Here is a 24,208-nt window from a genome sequence, read left to right on the forward strand (position 1 = left end):
TTATTAATATAAGATTCACCAGTTCAACCAGTTCACATCTCCGTCCTTTTTCTTTTTGGTTCTTTTCACAGTGAGTCAGTTTAAAGAGAACGTGTCGTACCCGGTTCTCGTCATCGCTTACATAAAAACACAAACGATCCTTTTTAAATAAAGACGAATGAATTTCCATCTTGATTTCATTATCTTTCCTCCACCAGCACTTAACGTTAATTGACTCCGGCACAGAATCAAAACGACAGAAAGTGAAGCTTTTATCCTGATTATTATTCTTACAGAGCGCCGACGCCAACCCTGTTCCCTTCTGCCAACCGGCACTTAAAATCACAGCGGTACCTCTCCTCCACGCCCTTCTGTCAGACCTGCAATCATCCGCCTTCAACGAAACGGTGGTACTCACTGGTGCGGGCGTAGGACTCGTGGCAGGTCCGGGCGATCTCGGCTGCCAGCTCCATCTGATGCCCCGTCTGGTCCCCCGGAGCCCCGTCCGCCCCGAGAGCGATCATGCCTCCGGCGAAGCAGGTCAGGTGACCCATCTTGTGCTCCAGGAGACCTCCTTTCCACTCGGCGATGTAGGTCAGACCGCCGCCCGACCGCCGGATCAGACCCGCCTCGATGGCCTGTGGGGGGCGACAGGACGACATCAAACCAGCACGGTGAGAGACGTGACATTTCAGTGCAGGTTCGATGTGAACGAGGTAGGAGCCGCGGCGGCAGGATTCGGGTCGCAGCTCGGAGACGCCGCCGTATATTTTCAGACGCCAAACTGAAATCTGTTCCCGGTTGATCTCCGAATTTGGTGCCACCCGGGCATCTGGATTTTATACGTCTGTAATTTATGAGTGTAGCTGAAAATGAATAATTAGCCGGTGTGTCCACATACTTTTGGCATAATGAATAAAATCCCTCACTGTATAAAACACATAATATGGACAAAAGTATTGGGATGCCACTTCTAATGTTTCAGCCACAACAGTCGCTAACAAGTGTAATAAATCAGTTCTACACTTTTGACTCTGCAGCAACAGTTTAGGGAAGGTCCTATCCTGTTCCAGCATTAGCTCTATAATGACATGTAATGGAAGCATGGAATGGTCGGCAGCTCGCACTTAAAGCCGTGAGACCTCGTACGTAAACCCACCGAATAATAGAACTCGCCGGGACCCGTCGGGACCGGTGCGGAGGGTTATTTTGGGGTCGTAGCTCCGGGGTGTTCAGGAGCTCAGCTTCTTCTCGTGACTCTGCCCTGATTTCTGAGACGGTTCCTCTCGAAATGAAGGTGAAGCGCGGCGGGTTTATTAGAAATAAAAGCATGAAATTTCCCTGATTAATATATGGCTTTAATAAACAAAGACATACAGAGACACTTGGGATTATTTGGGGACATTTGGGGACACTTGGAAACACTTAGAGACATTTGGAAACACTTGAGAACATTTGGGGACATATGGGGACATTCAGTGATTTTTAGAAACACTTGAGAACATTTGGGGACATTGAGTGACTTTTGGAAACACTTAGAGACATTTGGGGACATTGAGTGACTTTTGGAAACACTTAGAGACATTTGGGGACATTGGGGACACTTGGCAGGGGGTGGCGCTGTAGAGCTGCTGCGTGCTGGATTCTCACCTTCAGAGCGTCGTAGTAAAGCTTCCTGGCCTCGTCGTCACTCTTATCAGACATGATCCAGGCTTTCAACAGGTACTCATAGAAACTGTCACCCAATCCACCTACCGACACGTGATCTGGAGGAGAACATGCAAAACACACACAGTCAGGAAACACACAAACACCACACACACACCGTATACACATACACAATACACACCTACAGACACGTGATCTGCAGGAGAAGCAACACACGGTCAGTAAAACACACACACACTGTATACACACTACATAACACACACACACACACCTACCGACACGTAATCTGGAGGAGAACATGCAAAACACACACAGTCAGGAAAACAAACACCACACACACACACACCGTATACACATACACAATACACACACCTACAGACACGTGATCTGCAGGAGAAGCAACACACACGGTCAGTAAAACACACTGTATACACACTACATAACACACACACACACACACACACACACACACCTACCGACACGTGATCTGGAGGAGAACGTGCAAAACACACACGGTCAGGAAAACACAAACACCACACACACACACACACCTACCGACACGTGATCTGCAGGAGAAGCAACACACACGGTCAGTAAAACACACACACACTGTATACACACTACATAACACACACACACACACACCTACCGACACGTGATCTGCAGGAGAAGCAACACACACGGTCAGTAAAACACACACACACTGTATACACACTACATAACACACACACACACACACCTACCGACACGTGATCTGGAGGAGAACAGGCAAAACACACGGTCAGGAAAACACAAACACCACACACACTACACACCACACATACACACATTATCTGGAGGAGAATGAGCCACACACACTATACCCCATACACACCACAAAGACACATACTACACAAAACACACACACACACACTCCTAAACAGGCAAAACACACACGGTCAGAAACACACACACACATTACACAACACAAACACACACACACTACACTACACAACACACACTAGACAGCACACACTTATATACACACATTACACAACACACTCATAAACACTCACTTATATACACACACATTTCATAGCACACAAACACACATCACACTTATATACACACATTACACAACACACAAACACACCTCCCGCCCTTCAATCAGGTGATGGATAAGATCAGATCACCTTTATTATCCATAAAATTTATATAAAATAAAAAGTGAGAGTAACTCACGCTGTCCCCACTGTCCACTGTTGGGGTTCAGGTAGTTGGGGTAAAGTCCCTGTGGTTTATCCAGGCGATTCAGAACCTTCCTGATGTTCATCACCTGCATTAGAGGAGAAACAGAAGCTCAAACTCCACCAAACAAACAGACAGCAGGACACCAGCACGTCCCCCTGGTGTCCCCCCTCACGTTCCTCTTAAACATCACGTCATACCAGAGACGCTTTAATCCATCACTGACTTTAATAAACGTAAATATAAATAACATGAACACGACCACACCCACACAAACCTGTACACCTAGTGTAGCCTAGTGGTTAAGGTACTGGACTAGTAATCAGATGGTCGCTGGTTCAAGCCCCACTACTGCCAGGTTGCTGCTGTTGGGCCCTTGAGCAAGGCCCTTAACCCTCAATTGCTCAGACTGTAAACTGTAAAATGTTTTAAATGTGTTATTTAACTAATTAATATTTGGTTTGAACAGCTGAGCTTTAATAATAGTGAATAAAATAATAGTAATAATATTTTCACGTCTGATTTACCACAAACTTCACCCTCAGTTTCTTCATTATTTTAAAGTTTCTTTTAATTACTTAACTTTGGTTGTTTTTTGTTGTATTTATTATCTAACTCTCAGTACTGAGCGTTTTTCTGTTGTTTTCTCTCTGTTTCTCCTCCGCTTGGTTGTTGTTGTTAGAACTTTAAATGTCTCTGTTGCTTCTTCTCTTTCTCATCACGTCCTAAAACTGCTGAGCTTTTATGTTTTGCTCTTCTCCTCCCTCCTCGTCTCTCTTTGTAATGTCGTGTTTTGATGAACATGTTCGGTCTGACTCACATTCACCAGCTCTTAGTGAAGCTCCATAAAAACGCAGTAATTAGATACGATTTATTATAACTATTATAATAATTACTCTATTTTTTATTACTATTATTATTATTATGTGTGAGTGAGTGGATAAGTGCGTGAGGAAAATAAATAAATAAATAAATAAATAAAAAATAGATACATAAACATTTAAACAAATAAATAAGTAAATAAATAATTAAGTAAATAACAAAAAACAATAAAGAAATAATTAAGCAAATAAATAAATAAGAAAAAACAAATAAAAATAAACAGTCAATAAATAAATAAATAAACAAACAAATAAGTAAATAGATAAATAAGTAAATAATTAAATAAGTAAGTAAATAAACAAATAAGAAGGTAAATAAGCCCAGCGCTATTTCAGAAAAGTACATCCCAGTTCTTATTAACAGCAGTAGTATGACAGTGGCCAGCACAGAGCCCAGTTTAGAGCCCAGCAGAGCGCCCCGTTTAGAACCCAGTTTAGGATCCAGCGTAGAACCCAGTTTAGAACCCAGCATAGTACCCAGTATAGAGCCCTTTGTAGAACCCAGTTTAGAGCCCAGCGTAGTGCCCAGTTCAGAAACCAGTTTATAGCCCGTCGCAGAGCCCACTGTGCCCACCACAGAGCCCAGTTTAGAGCCCAGCGTAGAGCCCAGTGTAGAGTCCACAGAGCTCACAGCACTCAGTATAGAGCCCAACATGGAGCCCAGTTTAGAACCCAGTTTAAAGCCCAATACAGAGCCCAGCATATTGCCCAACGTAGAGCCCAGTTTAAAGCCCACTGTGCCCTCTACTCACGTTTGGCATTCTGAGATCAGCAGCAGTCCAGACTAAATTATTAGGACACAAACTAGGACGCGAGTTACAGCGGAGCTGCACAGAAACACGTCGCTGAGCTAAACCTCTCAGAGCTCAACGTTCCTGAATGTTCCGCTCATCTCCCACCGTGTTCTGATCCGCCGTCGTACCCAAACCATCCAAAACACTTCCTCCTCCTCCTCCTCCTCAGTAAATACAGGTGAACGTTCTCCTCACTCACCTTCTCAGCAAACACGGCTTTTCCAGACAGTTTACTCAGGTGGACGAACTCCAGATGCAGGGTGCCGTACTCAGCTAAAATACTGCTCCCCCCTGATGCCCAGGGCCAGTTCCTGCCAACCCCACTGCGGAGAGAACACACACACACACACACAAGTTCATAAAACACTTTTAGCTCCACTGACCTGATGCCCACACTGGGGTGGCACTCACTACCAGCCTGCTTCCTCTCATTACCCACCGACATGCTGATTAACACCGTTCACCCAAACACCAATCATCAAGGGAACTATACACTCTCAGTGCGCGATACGGATCTCCATATGAACCCGCCCGGTGCAAGTGAAAAGAAGCGGTTGGTGCTGCACACGTGTCAGAGGGGGAGTGTGTTAGTCACGACCCTATTCAGTCAGGAGTGGAGGTCTGGAGCAGTAGATGGAAAATACCATCGGGGAATTGGGTACAACTAAATTGGGACTGGTGTTTCTGGTACCTGTAGAGTTTTCAAAGCATATATATACATATTTTATTTGTGTATTATTTAACTGTTTATTCCTTTAATTATTTACTTATTATTTACTTACTGATTTATGGATTTATTTATTTATTTGTGTATTTTAATTTATTTAGTTATTTATTCATTTACTTATTTATTTTTATTAACTTACTGATTTATACGTTTATTTAGTTAATTATTTATTTGTGTATTTTTTATTTATTTATTTATTCATTTAGAAATTTATTTTTTTAATAACTTGCTGATTTATACATTTATTTATTTGTGTATTATTTATTTATTTATTTATTTATTCACTTCTTAATTTTTATTTACTCACTTATTTATAGATTTATTTATTTAAATATTTATTTGTGTATTTTTTAAATATGTATTTATTTCCTCATTAATTTTTTATTTACTTAGTGATTTATGTGTTTATTTATTTAATTATTTATTATTATTATTATTTACTGATTTATAGATTTACTTATTTCATTATTTATTTGTGTATTGTTTATTTATTAATTTACTTGTTTATTTTTTATTTACTTACTAATTAATAGATTTATTTATTTAATTTTTATTTGTGTATTTATTTATTTAATTATTCATTTACTTATTTATTTTTTATTTACTTACGAATTTATAGATTTATTTATTTAATTATATATTTGTGTATTTATTTATTCATTTACTATAGATTTATTTTTCATTATTTATTGCTTATTTATTATATTTGTATTTTATTATTTTTGTATTTACATTGTCAGATAACGTACAGAAATATAACCCCAAATCAGAAAGGAGGAAAATGCAAATAAAATAAAATAAAATAAAATAAAAATAAAACCCTTCCGTGTTTCTTCCGTTTAATTTGACTTTTATTTGACTGCAGACAAGATGAGCCCACGTGACCTTTAACCCCTTAATGGAGCCACTAGGATGTTCCAGCGCCCGACCGGATGCAATTAAGATGACGGCGACGTTTAGAGACGAACCGGGGCCGTGACCCCGGCATTAGCAGCGATCCAGGCTAATTACCGCCTGTCTCTCCTGTTAGTGGTGGAACATCGAAACCTTGGACGGTTCCTGAACCTTTTACTGAACCCGTCTGACAGAACCATGTGACACCGGGGGTACCGCCGTTATCGTTACCAACGGAAATGAGTCTGAACCGTTCAGGGGGGTTTCATCCCGAAATTAGAAAGGGGCAGAGAGAGTGATAAAAATAAAGAAATGAATAAATAAATAAATATTTTACTAAATTAAAAAAAAATAATTTAAGCAAATAAATAATTAATTAAATAAATAAATAATTAAGCAAATAAATAAATTAGTAAATAAAAAAAATTAAGCAATTAAATGTTTAAGTAAAGAAATAATTAAATAATTAAATAAATAAATAAATTAATAAATTATTAAGCGTCTAACTCAAGAGGTCACTAGACGCTGCACGTTCTGGAGGTCACCCAAAAGTGGCGGGCGGTCCCTGGGTTCAAAAGTTACATCGTGTTAATCAGAGAAATTACTCATGAACTTAATTAATTCCTATGAAGGACATCATCATCCTCATCCTCAGCTCCTCTGGTGGGATCCCCAGGGGTTCCCAGGACGGCCAGGAGACACGATTCCTCCAAAAGATCCTGGGTCCACCCAGATGCCTCCTCCCTGTTGACTGGTATACCTGCAACGTGAGGCGTCCAGGAGGAACCTCGCCCGGCTCCTCGACATGCCTAGGAGCAGCGGTTCTACTCCAAGCCCCGCCCATCCCTCATAAACCAGACCCTGAGATACTTGATCTTCTTCTCTTGGTAGGTTCTTGTGCTTCCTTCAAAATGAACACGGCCCAAATACCAGGACCCAAACACGCTAAAACAGACCCAGACAAACCCAGAAGCTCCATCATGAGCTTAATCCAGAACACTTTGGTAGAACATGCAGAAGACTTTAATGAACTATTATTTCAGGCCATCATCATGACCGACTCCTTGAGTATCAGAGCATCTCATTACGGAGTTAAACCAGCAACAAGCGTCTCAGCTGCTCCTCCAGCCGCCATCCGACATGCCAACCAGTCACACGCTGGCAGAACGGCTGGAATAAGATCCTCCCGTCAGGAGGAAATGATGCGGCGGCGTGAAGGCCGTTCGCCGCACCATTAGCGAGACGATGAAGCCCGGTAACCCCAGCACGCCGTTCCACTGAAAGGTGTGAGCGATAGCGCCGTGCCAATAGCGTCCCGCCGTAGGAAAACGCTTTGTTCCTGACGCGCGGCACCTCAGCGGAGCCGAACGTATTTTCCGCCGTGACGCCTTAATGGCTCAGAGAACGGGAACGTAATGAGCTCCGCTTCCTTTCAGCAGATAGCAACAAGCTAATAAGCGATCCGCCGTGTCTGAAAGGCGCCGGCGTCACGTCGCTACGGTTCCAAGGCCGAAGTCGAGCCGTAATTTGCCTGTTCGAGGAGGAGGAGGATGAGGAGGAGGAGGATGATGAGGAGGTTCCATAATCTGCTCTGCATGACCTTCAAAACTACAGGAAACACGACTGGAATTTCACACAGACGAAGCTCAGACGCTCGTCTGAAACCCACACCAACCTACGACCAAAAGTATTCGGACGCCTGATCGACGCTACTAACACTGAGAGCATCGAACCCTTGTGTGCGGGGCTGCAGAGTCACAGGAGAGTCAAAAGTTCCAACGCTGACACCCGGCCACCATCCAGAGCGTGCACACGGGCACCGGAACTGGGCATCAAAGCCACCTCAAAGATCACATATAAGGGCATCTGTAGCCTAGTGGTTAAGGTACTGGTCTAGTAATCAAAAGGTCGCTGGTTCAAGCCCCCACCACTGCCAGGTTGCCACTGTTGGGCCCTTGAGCAAGGCCCTTAACCCTTAGTTGCTTAGACAGTATACTGTCAGAGTACTGCCGAAAATGTAAACATGCGTTGATTTGGTGTGCTGTTGTCATCTTTCTCCAGGGAATAAGCCAATGGAGCACTGTTCTGCCCGGAGGACAGCCAATCAGAGCGCCAGATCCTGGAGAAGAGGCGGGGCTTACAGACCAGCATCCATTCTGATTGACTAATGGTGGTAGCTCCATCTCATTAGTTGCATCCTGGTATCAGATACCACAGGTACCAGCTCCTTCTGATGCCGGGCGGGTGGACCTGACGTTCTGGCTTCTCTGTGAACGCTGGTGTGTGTGTGTGTGTGTGTGTGTGTGTCGCGGCCAAACGAAATGTGGGTCAAGGTCGTCCTGCTCACGCCGGTGTGAAATTGACGACGTCTCAGATCGCTGGTACATACGGGATTAGAAGGGGGGGGGGGGGGGGGGGGTAAGAGCTCCTGGACTTCAGTAACTGGGTTACAGGCTACAGGACCAAACTGGGTCAGAGTCCCGCTTCATCAGTCCGGTGATTATTTAGTAAGAAATCTGGATGATGAGCTGCTTATTTTAGCAATACAGTAAAATTCCTCAACGTCCAGATTACAGATCAAACAGATCGAATCATTTCATCATTTTTGAGTCACAGTTCAGATCCTTTTACAATTTTGGAGTCACAGATCACATCATTTGAGTCAGAACGAATCGTTTCACAATTTTTGAGTCACAATTTGAATCGTTTTTTGAGTCACAAACTGAATCGTTTTACAATTTTTGAGTCACAGATTGAATCATTTTTTATTTTTGAGTCACGAATCAAATTGTTTTTATTTTATAAATCACATCTTAAATTATTTTTTTATTTTTCGAGTCACATCAAATCATTTAACATTTTTTGATTGAGATCAAATTGTTTAAAATTCTCGTTGTTTTTCTTATATTTTGGGTCACAGTTTGGATCGTTTCTCAATTTTTGAGTCACAGCAATGTGTATGTTAGGGCGCCTTCACATAAGAAATGGCAAAACAGCTTTCGTGCTTGATGTGGTGCTCAAAGGTCACCCGATTGAACTTTGACCCAGTTTGCTGACCTTCTCAAAGCTCCTCCAATGAGACCAACTGTTTGATATAAGGCTGTAAAAGCGACTCAGGGCGTATGCACAAAACTCAGCGTGACTTACTGTAGTAAAACAGCGAGTGAGGAATGTGATTAGTGGAGGAACTTATGAGCAGTAATAATGAAGAGAAGTTTAGTGCTCCTGTCTCCTTCTTTTACTACATTAAACCACGTTAAGCTTTATTCTGAACCAGAAGCATTTTAGACTCTGGGAGAAGCTGATTCTGATTCTCACCATTTCTCAGAAGCTGGAGCTGTAACACAAGTTTAAAAGTGAAACAGGGAGGAGAATCCAGATAAACACAGATACATGTGGAGCTGTAACCCTGGATCTGATTTAGATTCGTGTTGTGCCACTTGTTGATTCCCTCACTGGTCCTGTTGACCATTCAGTTAGTGTCGGCTCGGCCAGATAATGACCGGGGTCCGGTACAGTATAATCCCCCCCCGGTGTTAAACTGATGCTCGTGTTGATCTCAGAATGCCGCCGCTGTGCTGATTAGGAGGTCACGCTGGCTTTTATTCACCTCAGTGAATCGCTTTTCCCGCTCGTTTAGGAGCAGCTGGTGTTTGTGAGCCGCTCGGCTGCTGGAGATTTAGGGGACGGGGAAGCATGACCAGGGTAAACCAAGACCCCCCCCACCCCCCACCCGCTTCACCACCGTCAGCCGAAACGAGGCTGCTTCAGTACTTTAGTTCAATTAGTGAGTGACGCTCAGCTGTGAGGAGGAAGAGGAGCTCAGGTCGTATAGAGAGTGACCTTGTCGTGGAAATTGAATTTCTGCACCGGTGGTCAGGAGGTGGTGAGTGGTCAGGAGGTCCAAACCAAGAGTCCTAAAGGTCTGAGGCTCCCAGTGGGCTGTGGGTTAACATTGATTCTATAAGATTGATGGGATTGATCCGATATTCCTGTGTATATAAACACACATCGGATAGTTTAACACATTTTGAGTCCCAGATCGAATCGTTTGAGTTACAATTTGAATAATTTGAGTCACAAATTGAATCATTTGAGTCAAAGTTCAAATAGTTTGAGTCAGATCGAATCGTTTGAGTCACAGATTGAATCCTTTAACAATTTTTGAGTTACAGATCAATTGTTTTACATTTTTTGAGTTACAGATCGAATCATTTGAGTCACAAATAGAATCGTTTCACAATTTTCAGTCACAGATCAGACGTAAATCTCTTTCTTGCGTGTATAAACCTGTTAGCATCAGACACGGCTGAATTCGGTGGGCGTCCACATACATTCGACAGTAAAACCTGGCCTGTTTGGTAAAAATGTGCCTGAATTTCCTTAAATTTGCCCCCCGTTCACCATCTGAGCAGCTGTGGGATTATCTGACAGATGGGACGTTTGGTGCACTGACCTCTTCAGGTTGAGAAGAGCCCAGGGGATGCCGGTAGGTGTCTTGAAGGCAGGAAGTAACTTCTCTCCCAGCTCGATGGCTTTTCTCCGGAACACCTGAGACAGAACAGAGCAGAGAGAGACGTCAGTGCCCGTCAGTTCCAGACCCCGGCATTAAATAGACGCCTTTATCAAGAGCGACTTACAGTAATGTTACAGTGTACAGTCTGAGCCATTGAGGGTTAAGGGCCTTGCTCAAGGGCCCAACAGAAACAACCTGGCAGTGGTGGGGCTTGACCCAGTGACCTTCTGATTACTAGTCCAGTACCTTAATGCCAGCTTGGTGGACCGTGCCAGGATGTGCACGGAGCCGAGGGTCCCAAAAAGAACCAATCAGCACAGAGTAAATGTGTTTTAGGATTCTGTACTGTGCCTGTCGCCCTCCCCCTGCCCGCGTATCAAGTCTTACAGCTTCTGTACATAATAAAACGCTTATAAGAGTAAAAATCGGCGCTTTTAGCATTACGAGCGAGATCCTCGCTGCTTTTCACATCTATAGTTCGTACTGTAGTGCTGCAAGCAACCAGCAGGGGTCACAGATTTAAGTCACAGATTGAATCGTTTGAATTACAGATCGAATCGTTTTAGTCACAGGTCAAATCTTTTGAGTCAAATATAAAATCATTTGAGTCACAGATCGGATGTTTGAGTTACAGATCAAACTGTAGTGCTGTGAGCCACCAGCAGAGGTCACAGATTGAATCATTTGAGTCACAGATTGAATCATTTGAGTCACAGATCGGATGTTTGAGTCACAGATTGAATCGTTTCACAATTTATGAGTCACAGATTGATTCGTTTGAGTCACAGAACAAATCGTTTGAGTCACAGATTGAATCGTTTCACAATTTTTGAGTCACAGATTGATTCGTTTGAGTCAAATATCAAATTGTTTGAGTCACAGGTCGAATCGTTTGAGTCACAGATCGAACTGTAGTGCTGCGAGCCACCAGCAGGGGTCACCAGAGTGCTCAGAGAATATTTATATCATGACGAGGCAAAAATGGTCCAAAAAACCCCACAAATAAAGACATTTAAGTGTGAGAATGAAGTGAACGCTTTATTGGTGCAGCTCTCAGAACCCTGATCTTTAATTTCCTCCTTATTCAAGTGTGTAAATGTCAGATTATATTGAAAGTTGGGTGATATTAAAACCTCCGGTGCGTTTATTTTAATAAAAGCGTGTTGTTGGTTCACTGGACGGGAGAGTCTCTGAGTAACTAAAAGCACTAAACCCCCCGTTTATTCCCGTCTGTGTTCCGTACACGATCAGGTTCAGCTGTGAGATGATACGAGGGTTTGTGTTCTTTCCTGAGCCGACGGATCGTTACTCCACCCTTCGGGACCCCCGGTAGAGAGCCGAAAGCCGTAATGAGATTAATTACGCCGCTTGGTCGAGGCTTCCTGCACCACGCCGGATCTTTAACCAAGGCATCGGGGTCCAGAGGAGCGGAGCTGACGGGGTTCAGTCCGGCTCCTGTTACAAACACGCTCAGAATCACAACGTCAAGGCTTCAGTTTTTAAAAAGACGTAAATAAAAATAATAAAATAACGTCTAACATAATTAATTTAAGAGATTTAAGGTCATGTTTATACTCATCAGCTTTTAAAATTGTATTAAATTGAATGGTGTGGCTGCTCGTTAGTGTGGTTCGTTACAGCAAATCTGAAGCTTCCTCTCCAGCCCGGAAGCTCAGAATAGCCGGACCAGAACCGCCCGAGACCTACAGGAAGCTCTCTGTCCATTTTCTAAACCACTTCTGGTGACTCGTTTTAGGTAAGAACACGATACGAACCAAACACAGGATGTGATGTCACAAGACGTGACACTAAACGTGCGGTGACAGAACAGAGGAGCGTCTTTGGCACGGTGGCTAGCACTGTCACCTCACAGCAAGAAGGTCCTGGGTTCGATCCCCAGACGGGACGGTCCAGGTCCTTTCTGTGTCTGTGTGGGTTTCCTCCGGGTGTTCCGGTGTCCTCCCACAGTCCAAAAACATGCAGTCTGGTTAACAGGAGACACTGAATTACCCTGTAGGTGAATGTGTGTGTGTGTGTGTGTGTGTGCCCTGCAATGGACTGGCGCCCCGTCCAGGGTGTTACTGTGTGCCTTGCGCCCATTGAAAAGCTGGGATAGGCTCCAGCACAGCCCCCCCCCCCCCCCCCAATCCTGATTGGATAAGCGGTTAAGAAAGTGAGCGAGTGTTTTGACTCCTTGATCCATGTTAAGTCCGGCGTGGTGCGGCGTCCTGACCACTGACTCGCTAAATATACATCGTACGGGAATCGAACCTCACATATGTTGATTGGATTGTAAATTTGTACGTGTGAACGCTGAGCAAACCAGGACTGGAAGGAACAGTGGATCATTTTCCTGTTTTGTCCGGACCAAGGGAACCAAACTACGAAGATAAACACGACCTAAAATGGGGACCGAGACGGAGCGGAGACTGTTAAAGAAGGAAGCGGAACAATCTCTCCATCCCACTTCTAGGACCGACAGTTCGACAGAGGAGAGAGCGACCGGCGGAGGATGGAACGCCCGGAACTCCCCGAGGACCACGCCCACGCTCCGGCGCATCTGAGGAACCAAAACGAGAAGCTTGATGAATCCTGGTGAACTTGCTGATTAGGGTGATATTGGTGTTGGATAACTTGGTTAATGGTGCTGTACTGACTGCTTCTTTTCACCTGCAAAGGGGAGGTTCATGCGGAGTTCCGTATAGCGCACAGAGAGTCACTCTATTATCCCCCGTCTCTGCAGCACTATCGATCAGCCAGCAGAGGGCGTAATTGCTGCAGTTATGAGGAATCCCCTCTGCTGGCTGATCGATGGCGCTGCACAGAGACCCTCAGACAAGCAAATTAACGATCCTGTAGAGGAGGTTTTTATTTAATGAAGAATGAAGTCACTCGGGTTCAATCCCCCGCCGGACAGCGTTACTTGGCAGCTCCCGGCGGCCGCTGAAAATCCCGACGAGCGCCAACGTCCTTAATGGAAGTGATGCTGCAAAATTTCATCAAACAGAGTGCACTTGGTGCAGATACACCACCTCCCCCCCTCCACCCCCATTCTCTGTTAATCTTTCGGAGGGGGGGGGGGTGAAAGATTAACGGCACAGAAAGGGAAGCTATTATCAGATCAAACTGAGGTAAACAGGAAGCCGGGCGGTCAGGCTGCGTCGCTAAATGGAAGCGGAGAAAGCACAAATACGGCGGCACCGGCGTACCATCGGAAACGCTAAATAAATCAGCGCTGACGTCCGGGACGCCTCGCATCACCCGTGATGGATCGATGCCCGGCTTTAAAGTGGCGAACGGAATTTCTAATCAACGACACGCCCTCCCTCCGATGCATGCACCGTCTTTTCCCACCCAGCAGACTAGGGGCCGTGATTTTGTCTGCAATGCCGATCGTGTCCACTAGAGGGCGACAAGTAGCAGAGCAGAAATGTAAACTCAGGGAGCCTCGATTTTTTTTATGTATTATTTATTTATTATGATTTAGACGTAAAGACTAAGGTAACGATCCACCGCAACGCTGCAGACGTTCGGTATTAGAAGAGAGAGCTGTTAAATTGTTCGCTTTCTATTTTATTCGCTATCGTTTAGCATACAGACACAGTCGATGAGAATAAGAGACTCAGCACTGCGTTGTTATTAGCTCACACTAGTCCAGGTGATGCTGCCTAGCAGGAAACGTAGTTATTTTTGACTGTGACGCATCGCTAGGCATTTTTCGCATGAGTGGCGGATGCTGCCACTCGCGCCGCTACACCAGGTTGTTTTTCTAATGTAAGACAAACAGATATGAAATCCATCTGCAAGCTCTGAGTGACTGTTAGCATTAAAAAAGATTATAATACAGATTATAATCAATAGACACCGTAATCAATACTGATTATGATACGGATTATATATAATACAGATTATAATCAATAGACACTAATCAACTAATCAATTGTACACTCAGCGCTGAAGTGCTACAGTTTGCCATGAACGGTATCGAATTCTGGATCCTAGTGTAACCTAGTGTACCGACGATACACACCGAGCTGTGCGGGATCAACATCAGCGCCAGATTAAATACGACGACTGAATCCCATTCCAAAACTACAGACATTTATATGAAGTTGCTCCCTCTTTGCAGCAATAACAGGCTTCTTTCTTCAGGGAAGGCACAAACGTTTGTACTGTGCTTATGGGGATTTCCTTACACAGCACGGTACACAGTCCATTCAGACAGGACTTTGTGTGAGGTGAGACTGTTAAAGCCTGACTCTTAAAGCCTCCACATACTTCCTGCGAAACTAAGTTCGCGAGCGTCGCACGAAGCCGAACGCGCTGACGCTGTGACATTTATAATGTTGAGTTCCATGACTACCGAAAAACGATGATCACAGTTATGGCGACGTGCGAGGTATTGGAATAACAATAACAATTATAACAATCTGAGTGTCGTTCTATTCTCTCAGTGAGGAATCATAAAGGTGACGATACCGCTGTACTTGCTCTGAGAGACGCTCCTCAAAATCATCCATGCTTGTTTTCGTGGCACGCCTCTTTTTAACCGACCAATCACAGGCGTTGTCACGGAGTGTCGTCGTCCGCGGAGTTCGCCCAGCTTCCATGTGCGTGACGAGGCGAGCGAAGCCTCTGCACGACATCCGTGGTTGTTCACTTTCTCCGCAAATACGTCACATTGGTCTCCGAAGCCAGGCGAACGTCGTCTCCACATGAAGTACGCTGAGGCCTTTAATCCTTGTTACCCCCGGTGCTCAGAGGGGTGGAGGTCAGAGTTCTGTACAGGTCACTCACACTCCTCCACACCAAACCCATCTAACCATCTAACCACGCCCTGCTGGAGCAACTCTCAGGGGGTACAGGGGGTACAGGGTACAGGGGGTTTCACTTCGGCATTCTAGGTTATTAAGTTGAAACTGACGGGTCAAAATGGCATAAATGTATTTATAACAATTTCAGGTGTTCCATCTACCTTATTACAATTAAAGATTAAATAGGGTTCAGCGGGAGAGAATCTTGTAATCCTTTAATAAAATATAAAATAAATCCATTAAACGTAACTGCAGGACACGATCAGGTCCCGTACCTCCCTACTTGTGCATCATTCCTGTTCCTAATGACCCTGGACGTACTTCACATTTAAGTGGCTGTGAGTGTAGATCACGGCCTGGAACCAGCGGCCGACGGTTCTGAAGAGCGCACTTGGAAGCAATTACGCCGCTCATTAGTACAGATTTATTACACGTCTGTATGAACACAGAGGGTCTTCAACCACACAGACCAACCGGGAGGATTAATTCTCTTAAAAATGACGGGCGAACGATATCCTGATACAATAACAATAAAAATAAAATAAAACAATAATAATAATAATATTGCCTTTATCAAGACTATTGTCATTATTATTAATAATAGTATTATTTTTACTACTATTGTTTATATCATTGATACTATAATTATTTTTATTGTTTTTACAATATTATTATTATTACTCTTTTTAATATTATTGTCATTATCTTAATCATCATTATTATTAATTTATTTTTACTATTATTTTTGTTAATACTATTTATTTTTATTACTATATTGCAATATTAATTTTATTATTATTATTACTATTGTTATTATTATTATGTTTATTATTATTATGTATATTATTATTATTAGATGTTTATTACTATATTATTATTATTATTAATAATAATAAATTATTATTAATTATTAAATACATTATTAATTATTATTATTAATATTAATTATTATGATTAATTATTAATTATTATTATTATTATTATTACTATTGTTATTATTATTATGTTTATTATGTATATTATTATTATTATTATTATTATATGTTTATTACTATATTATTATTATTATTAATAAATTATTATTAATTATTATTATTATTAATTATTATTATTATTATTATTATTATTCTTATTATTATTATTATTATAATTATTATTATTATTATAATTATTATTATTATTATTATTATAATTATTATATGTACTTGAATGATACCCTGGAACAGTGCCCCGCCCGTCGTGGTGCCTCCATCTCCTGTTGTCAGTAGAATAGAACACTAGGTGAATGAATCCACAGTTCCACACAAGGTCACTCGAGATCCCCCGTCTCTCCAGACCCATTCATAAAACCCCACAGAGCTAATGAGAGACATATTGGGTGAGAGGGGCCGCACAATGGTGCCCATTCAGAGGAGTTAAGTGCCTGCAGGAGCGCGTGAGAGGAGCACATCCCATTCAGCACGGACTCTACAAAAACCCAGACGCTGCCAGACAGAACGGACCGGAGGAGACGGGGAAGAGTTTAACACGTTCACATGTTTACACGAAGCACGACGAGATTCATTCATGATCTGATGTATAGAAGGGCGAGACGTACAAAGGGGGGAAGGCACAGTCCGAAATACATCTGGATGTGACCGTGACATGCTAAAATACACTTAAAATCACTGTTCAACTTACTAAAGCTTCAGCTAATCATGCAAACATGCAGCTGAGATGCACAAACGTTTGTACTGTGCTTGTGGGGATTTTCTTACACAGCACAGTCAGTCCATGCAGTCAGGACTTGTGAGGTGTGTGATGTGAGACTGTTAAAGCCTGACTTAATCCTCTTTATCCCCAGTGATCAGAGGGGTGGAGGTCAGAGTTCAGTACAGGCCACTAAAGTTCCTCCACACCAAACCGAACCAATCTAACCAATCTAACCACGCCCTGCTGGAGCAACTTGCTTTCTGTACAGGGGGTTTCACTTCATTCTGGGTGATAAAGTCGTAAAAAGATTATAAAACACATTCATGTATTCATAACAAATACAGGTGTTTCATCTACCTTATTATTATAATTATTATTATTATTATTGTAATTTTAATTAAACATCACAATTATTATTTTTTATTATTATTATCACTACTTTTAATATAAAACTATACATTTGTTAAATTATTAGTAGAATTATTATTTTTAGTATTATCATTATTATTTATTACTGTTATTGTTATTATTATTATATTATATTATCATTTAAATTATTATTATTATTGTAATTTTAATTATTATCACTACTATTAATATAATTTTGTGAAATTATTATCAATATATTATTATTTTTAGTATTATCATTATTATTTATTACTGTTATTGTTATTATTTTTGTCATTTTTATTTATTATTTTATTATCATTATTATTATTTATTTGTTTAATTATTATTATTATTAATTGTTATTATTATTATTATTATTATTAGGAATCCATTATTTCCTCTAGTCTTTGTGTGAATAAAAACTAGTATTTGTAAAATTTCTACATTTATCTCATAAATGAACTCTTTTATTGTTCTTGTTCTGAAGCCGCTTTTCTCCACCGTTACAACAGAATAATCGTCATCTCTCAGACACACGAGTTTAGATGAACCTCACAGACGCCACTTTGTTTAGTGATGCATCAATTTCTCTAAAGCTCTGGAACCCGCCGCTCATGATCTCACAGTGCTTACTGTCACAGAACTGAGGTGAGAATGAAGTGGACCTGAGTGGACTTGAGCAGAGTGAATGTGCTCAGCATTCTGAACTTACTGGACTCACTGGGTGTGTTGGAGAAGCTCGCTCTCTCTCTCTACATAGACGCATTTGACGTCGTCCTGTGCTGCGCTCCCGAGAAGGAGGCTGTTCCAAATCCTAGATGCCGTAATATCCTCACTACTGAGGCATCTTAATATTTCAATGTTATTTTGACTCGAGAACGAGTGAGCATCGGAAGCATCCTTAGTGATCAAGGCAATCCCAGAATTCAGTGCGGCAGCTCTTCTCTCACAGAAAAATAATAAAAACATGGCTGACGGGGCAGAGAAACAAACGAGTTATTTTCAAACGTAAATAAATTATTATTGATTTTTAACTTGTATAAACTTGCACGAGTGTTTTTATTTGCAAGTTTGGGCTTGTCAGCGAATGTAACCGTTTTCGGTACACGGAGGGAGATAGGGAGAAGAGAGTTAGTTGGCATGCTAGCATGCTGTGCCACCCCATCCCATTGGTTTGAATGACAAGATGCTAAATGCTAAATGCGAAACCCGATGGAATCGCTGTCTAAGTAGCGTGTTCGAATAACCTGACTTATAAGTCATTGACTTATTAGAATCCTCTCTACTGAGGCAGCTGCCTGTGTAGGCAGTAAGACAGCAAGGCAGCTCACTTGGTTTTCGAACACACCCACTGTGTAGAAATGATGAAGATAATTCTACACACAAGAGCTGTCAGAGTAAAGAACGCTGGAGGATAACAGATCAGTCCAAAATCTAAACAACCAAACACACCTACACTCCAAAAATCCCAAAAAATGGAACTATTCAATTCCCTGATCGTACTGCTGCAGACCTAACACACGCCCCCTCCGACACGTGTGCAGCACCGACCACTTCTTTTCACCTGCACCAGGGTTCATATGGAGATCCGTATCACACACTGATATCTGTTATCCCCTGTCTCTGTGTAGTGCAGTACCAACGATCAGCCAGCAGAGGGCATAACTGCAGCAGTTATGAGGAAACCCTTCCAGCACTCCCACTCTCAGATGAGTTCTAGTACTAAAAGGTTCCCATGCTCCTGATCTTCTGCATAAAAATGCTCCCAAATGTTTCTGCGCTTTCTTAAAACTCTATTTCTTATTACGAATTTCAAACACAAACTCTGTCACTTTTCTACATCGTCCCTTCTGATGCATTTTTCCAGCGTTGTACCAACTGTAGTCAGCAAAACATGTTTCTGGTTGAGCTCATAGCCACTGATGCGCCACTGCTTTCACATCATCATCACATGAAAATCACATGAAAACAGAACCAAACAGAACAGAACCAAACAGAACAGAACCAAACAGAACAGAACCAAACAGAACAGAACAGAACCAAACAGAACAGAACCAAACAGAACAGAACAGAACCAAACAGAACAGAACCAAACAGAACAGAACCAAACAGGTGGAAATCAGATGGAGCTAAATCAGGACTATAAGCGTCTCTCAGACACGAGCGATTACTACAGAACAGAACCAAACAGAACAGAACAGAACCTAACAGAACAGAACAGAACCAAACAGAACAGAACAGAAAAGAACCAAACATAATAATACAAATAGTAATAATAAGAATAAATCATTTGGACAATAATAACGATTCTAATAATTATAAGAAAAATAATAAATTATGACAATAGTAATAATTATATTAAATAATAATACTTATTATTACATTAGTAATAGTAACAATAATAATTCTTATAATAATAATAATAAAAGAAGTGGTAGTAGTAAAAATAATAATTATAATAAGAGAATCTGTATCGCACACAGAGAGTCACGCACTGATCTCCATTATCCCCCGTCTCTGTGCAGCACCATCGATCATCCAGCAGAGGGCGTAACTGCAGCAGTTATGAGGAACCCCCTCCTGAACTCCCACCCTCGAACGAGACAATCGTTGTCTGTATAGGCGCCTGGCTTGCTGATAGCAAAGCTAAGGTTCAAACTTGGGAGCTTAAGATCTCAGTGCTGGTGAGCTGGAGTGTTTTAATGCTGCGTCACCTTAGCGCCCGAAAATATAAACAGCATTGCTGCGTTTCTGATGGATATTAACGTCCTCATGCGGCCGCAGCCCAAAACCCTCTAAATTGCAGCGGTTCCAGCGCCGTGGGTTATTTACAGGCTTTGACTTCATCAGCCCGGTCAGCGCTCGATATGAACCTTTGAAGTTTCGGCGTCCGCCCCGCGGGCCCCTGAGTGAATTTACCCATGCTAATTTTGCCCTTATCAGAGCGCGGCTGTGAATGGGCTGTCAGGACGGACGAGCTCCCGGTGAAAAGGCTGAACAAAAGATCTGAATGATTCATGAAACGGAGCGGACGCGGCTTCATCCGTCACCGTAACGGCTTATTTCTGTTTAATAAAGCGCCGCACTCTCCTCACCGCGCTCCAGACAGGTTTAGGTAGAGGACCAGCACATTTCATCCACTTCTATCAGTCAATACGGGTAATTTCACGAATTAGGGGCTCACGTGGGGTCATTAATACGCCCGAAGTGCTCGTTTCTGTCCTTACAGACACCTTTCTCAGAGACGGATGGAGTTATTATCATTATTCCCCTCTATTAGTACAATCAGGCACTCCGGCTAACAGGTGAAATATTAAAAATATGAAGTGCGCATTAATTTTTCTCATACAATAAAAATACGTTTACATTTTTAGTCATTTCTTTAATTTTTCAACCAGCCGTATCAGTAAAAGAAGAGCCGGCGCTACAAAATTAGCCTCACTGTTGTACTGAGAACAGACCGCCGACTAAAATATACATGAATACCCGAGACGTGACCCGTTCTGTTCTCTTATTTAATGGAAAATCTGGAAAAAATATGTGGACACCTGAGCTTCACATTATTATTATTGTTGTTGATATTACTTATTATTATTATTACTATTATTATTATTATTATTATTATTATTATTATTATTATTATTTGTATTATTATTTATTACTATTATTATTACTATAATAATTAATATTATTAATATTATTATTATTATTATTATTACTATTAATATTATTATTATTATTACTATTAATATTATTTTTAATTTAATATTATTATTGTTAATATTATTATAAATATTGTTAATATTATTATTACTATTAATATTATTGTTCATATTATTATTAACAATTATTATTATTATTATTATCAATTATTATTATTGTTATTATAATATTTTTATTTTATCATTATTATTTTTATTGTTATTATTAATATTATTATTATTATTATTAATAATAATAATTATTATTATTTATTATTATTATTATTATTATTGTTATTATTATTATTAGTCATTATTATTCATATTATTATTTTATTGTTATTATTATTATTAGTCATTATTATTCATATTATTATTTTATTGTTATTATTATTATTAGTCATTATTATTCATATTCATATTATTATTTATTATTTTATTATTTATTTTTATTTGCCTAATATAATCATAAATACCTCTAGGGGGGGTCCTGGGTTCTAAAATATGCGAACACCTGAGCATCAGTAATTTGGTCTCACGGTCAGCCGGGTCAGCCTCCACCCTTCTAGGATGGCCTGCTGTAATAAGATTTTGGAATGTGTCTACGGGAATTTGTATTAGTATAAAGTCTTTGCTAGATTAAAATATCATGTATACATTGCTTGGTAATATGTGTAGGTCTTATTCTGTGTATTTTATTTCAGTTCCATGCAACACCACCGCCCGGTCAGGTTCACAGTGGGTCCGGTTTCCCCAGAGTCAATGGGAGCAACGCAGTAACGCAACCCAGACAGGATGCCAATCCAAACTCAATAATCAGGAGTGTCCACATACTTTTGGCCGTGTAGTACACACCTTGCAAACTTGCTTGACTGTGGACACCTGTGTTTCGGAAGATTCTGATTCATAGCAAACCTGCTTTTTTTTGGTGGTTTCTGGAATGATCAGCATGAGGTTTCCATAATGACCTTGGTAAAAGACAACTGTTCCATGCACTTGTTTGTATTTTCTGTTTATGTATTTTCCCCCAGTTTAGTCATATCCAACTCCCTGATCCTATTTCCCCTCTAATGCTGCAGACCTCCACTCCTGACCGAGGAGGGTCGTGACTAACACACATGTGCCCTCTACGACACGTGTGCAGCACTGACCGCTTCTTTTCACCTGCACAGGGCGAGTTCATATGGAGAGCTGTATCACGCACGTAGAGTCACACACTGATCTCCATTATCCCCCGTCTCTGTGCAGAACCCTCGATCAGCCAGCAGAGGGCGTAACTACAGCAGTTATGAGGGATCCCCTCCAACATGTGTGTAGTACCAACTGCTTCTTTTCACCTGCACCAGTCAGGTGGGCACAATCAGCCACTAGTCTAACTAATCAGCTGGGTGGGAAAAGACGAAACTAAAAAGTGGGCGGTGTGTAAGGACCCTGGTTAGTAGCCCGAGGGGCGCCTGTACAGAAGTGGAAGAACGTGGAGATCAGCGCGTGACTCTCCGTGAGTGAGACCGACCTCACGCACCGATCCACCAAAGTACGGGTCAATAAGAAGGGGTCGGTGGAGAGTTCAGGCATCAGAGGGAGGGCGTGTCAGGAGAATATACCCTCCTCGTACACCATCTGGGTCTCCAGCAGAGGAAGAGGAACTGGCTACGACTAAACTAGGAGAATAAGATAAAATAAAACAGTAAACCCCCTCACACGTTTAGTTAAGACACGATTTCGCAGAATAATTAATCTCAGCGTGAAGTTAGGAGCCAGCGAGCCGTGAAACCAGCGTGAAGAAGACAAATGATTTTCATCTAAACCACCATTATTTACCCTCCGCTTCGCAGAGGAACTGAGCGCGCTTCAGCGGCTTCACTTTTAATTCAGTGTAACGTCTAATCAGGACGGCAGAAGCGGCTCCTCGTTTACAGTAAATATGGCTCACGACACAAACAAACCACGGTGAGCGGGGCGAGGATGATTAATTTCCCCCCGCCGCAAACAAGCCGAAACGGCTGCGTCCTTAATCACATGAACGGAGGCGGCGCTAAACGGCGTGAAGCAGATTTCAGTCCCTAATAAACACTAATTTACTCACTCGTAAACAATCAGGGGCTAAGCGGCGACTTAAAGAACACTTAAAGATCACGTTTTGTTGTTATTATTTTTAATTATTATTATTATTATTATTATTATTTTAATTATTATTATTATTATGTTAATTATTTTATTATTATTATTATTATTATGTTAATTATTTTATTATTATTATCATTATTATTATTGTCTTTATTATTATTATCATTAATATTATTATTATTATTATCATAATAATAATTATTATTATTATTGTCAATATTATTTTTATTATTATTATTGTCTTTATTTTTATTATTATTGTTATTGTCTTTATTTTTATTATTATTATTATTATTGTTATTATTATTTTAATTATTATTATTATTATTATTTTAATTATTTTATTATTATTATGTTAATTATTTTATTATTATTATCATTATTATTATTGTCTTTATTATTATTATTATTATCATTAACATTATTATTATTATCATAATAATAATAATTATTATTATTGTCAATATTGTTTTTATTATTATTATTGTCTTTATTTTTATTATTGTTATTGTCTTTATTTTTATTATTATTATTGTTATTGTCTTTATTTTTATTATTATTATTATTATTATTGTCTTTATTTTTATTATTATTATTATTGTTATTATTATTATTATTAATTGTCATTATTATTATTACTATTGGATGTTGGTGTTCCGGTTGATTCCAGACCTGTTCAGTGGGGCTGAGCTCAGGGCTCTGTGCAGAACACTAGAGCTTTTCCTCATGTCTTTATAGAGCTCACTCATGCTGAAACAGGAAAGGGCCTTCCCTAAACTGTTGCAAAGTGGGAAGCAT

General features: G+C 40.9%; 1 protein-coding gene across 2 annotated transcripts in view; it reads right to left on the reverse strand.

Moving 5' to 3' along the window:
* Positions 1–24,208, reverse strand: part of man1a1 (mannosidase, alpha, class 1A, member 1) — a 100,672-nt gene that overhangs the window by 12,219 nt on the left and 64,245 nt on the right. For both annotated transcript variants that reach the window (XM_063002436.1, XM_063002437.1), the window contains 5 exons: positions 10,627–10,721; positions 4,749–4,872; positions 2,869–2,962; positions 1,630–1,745; positions 398–617 (listed from right to left, as the gene is read on the reverse strand). In XM_063002436.1, the coding sequence (XP_062858506.1) occupies positions 398–617; positions 1,630–1,745; positions 2,869–2,962; positions 4,749–4,872; positions 10,627–10,721 (649 nt within the window). The remainder of the gene's footprint in view (positions 1–397; positions 618–1,629; positions 1,746–2,868; positions 2,963–4,748; positions 4,873–10,626; positions 10,722–24,208) is intronic.

This window comes from Trichomycterus rosablanca, chromosome 9 (genome assembly GCF_030014385.1).
Source record: "Trichomycterus rosablanca isolate fTriRos1 chromosome 9, fTriRos1.hap1, whole genome shotgun sequence".
Classification (NCBI taxonomy): domain Eukaryota; kingdom Metazoa; phylum Chordata; class Actinopteri; order Siluriformes; family Trichomycteridae; genus Trichomycterus; species Trichomycterus rosablanca.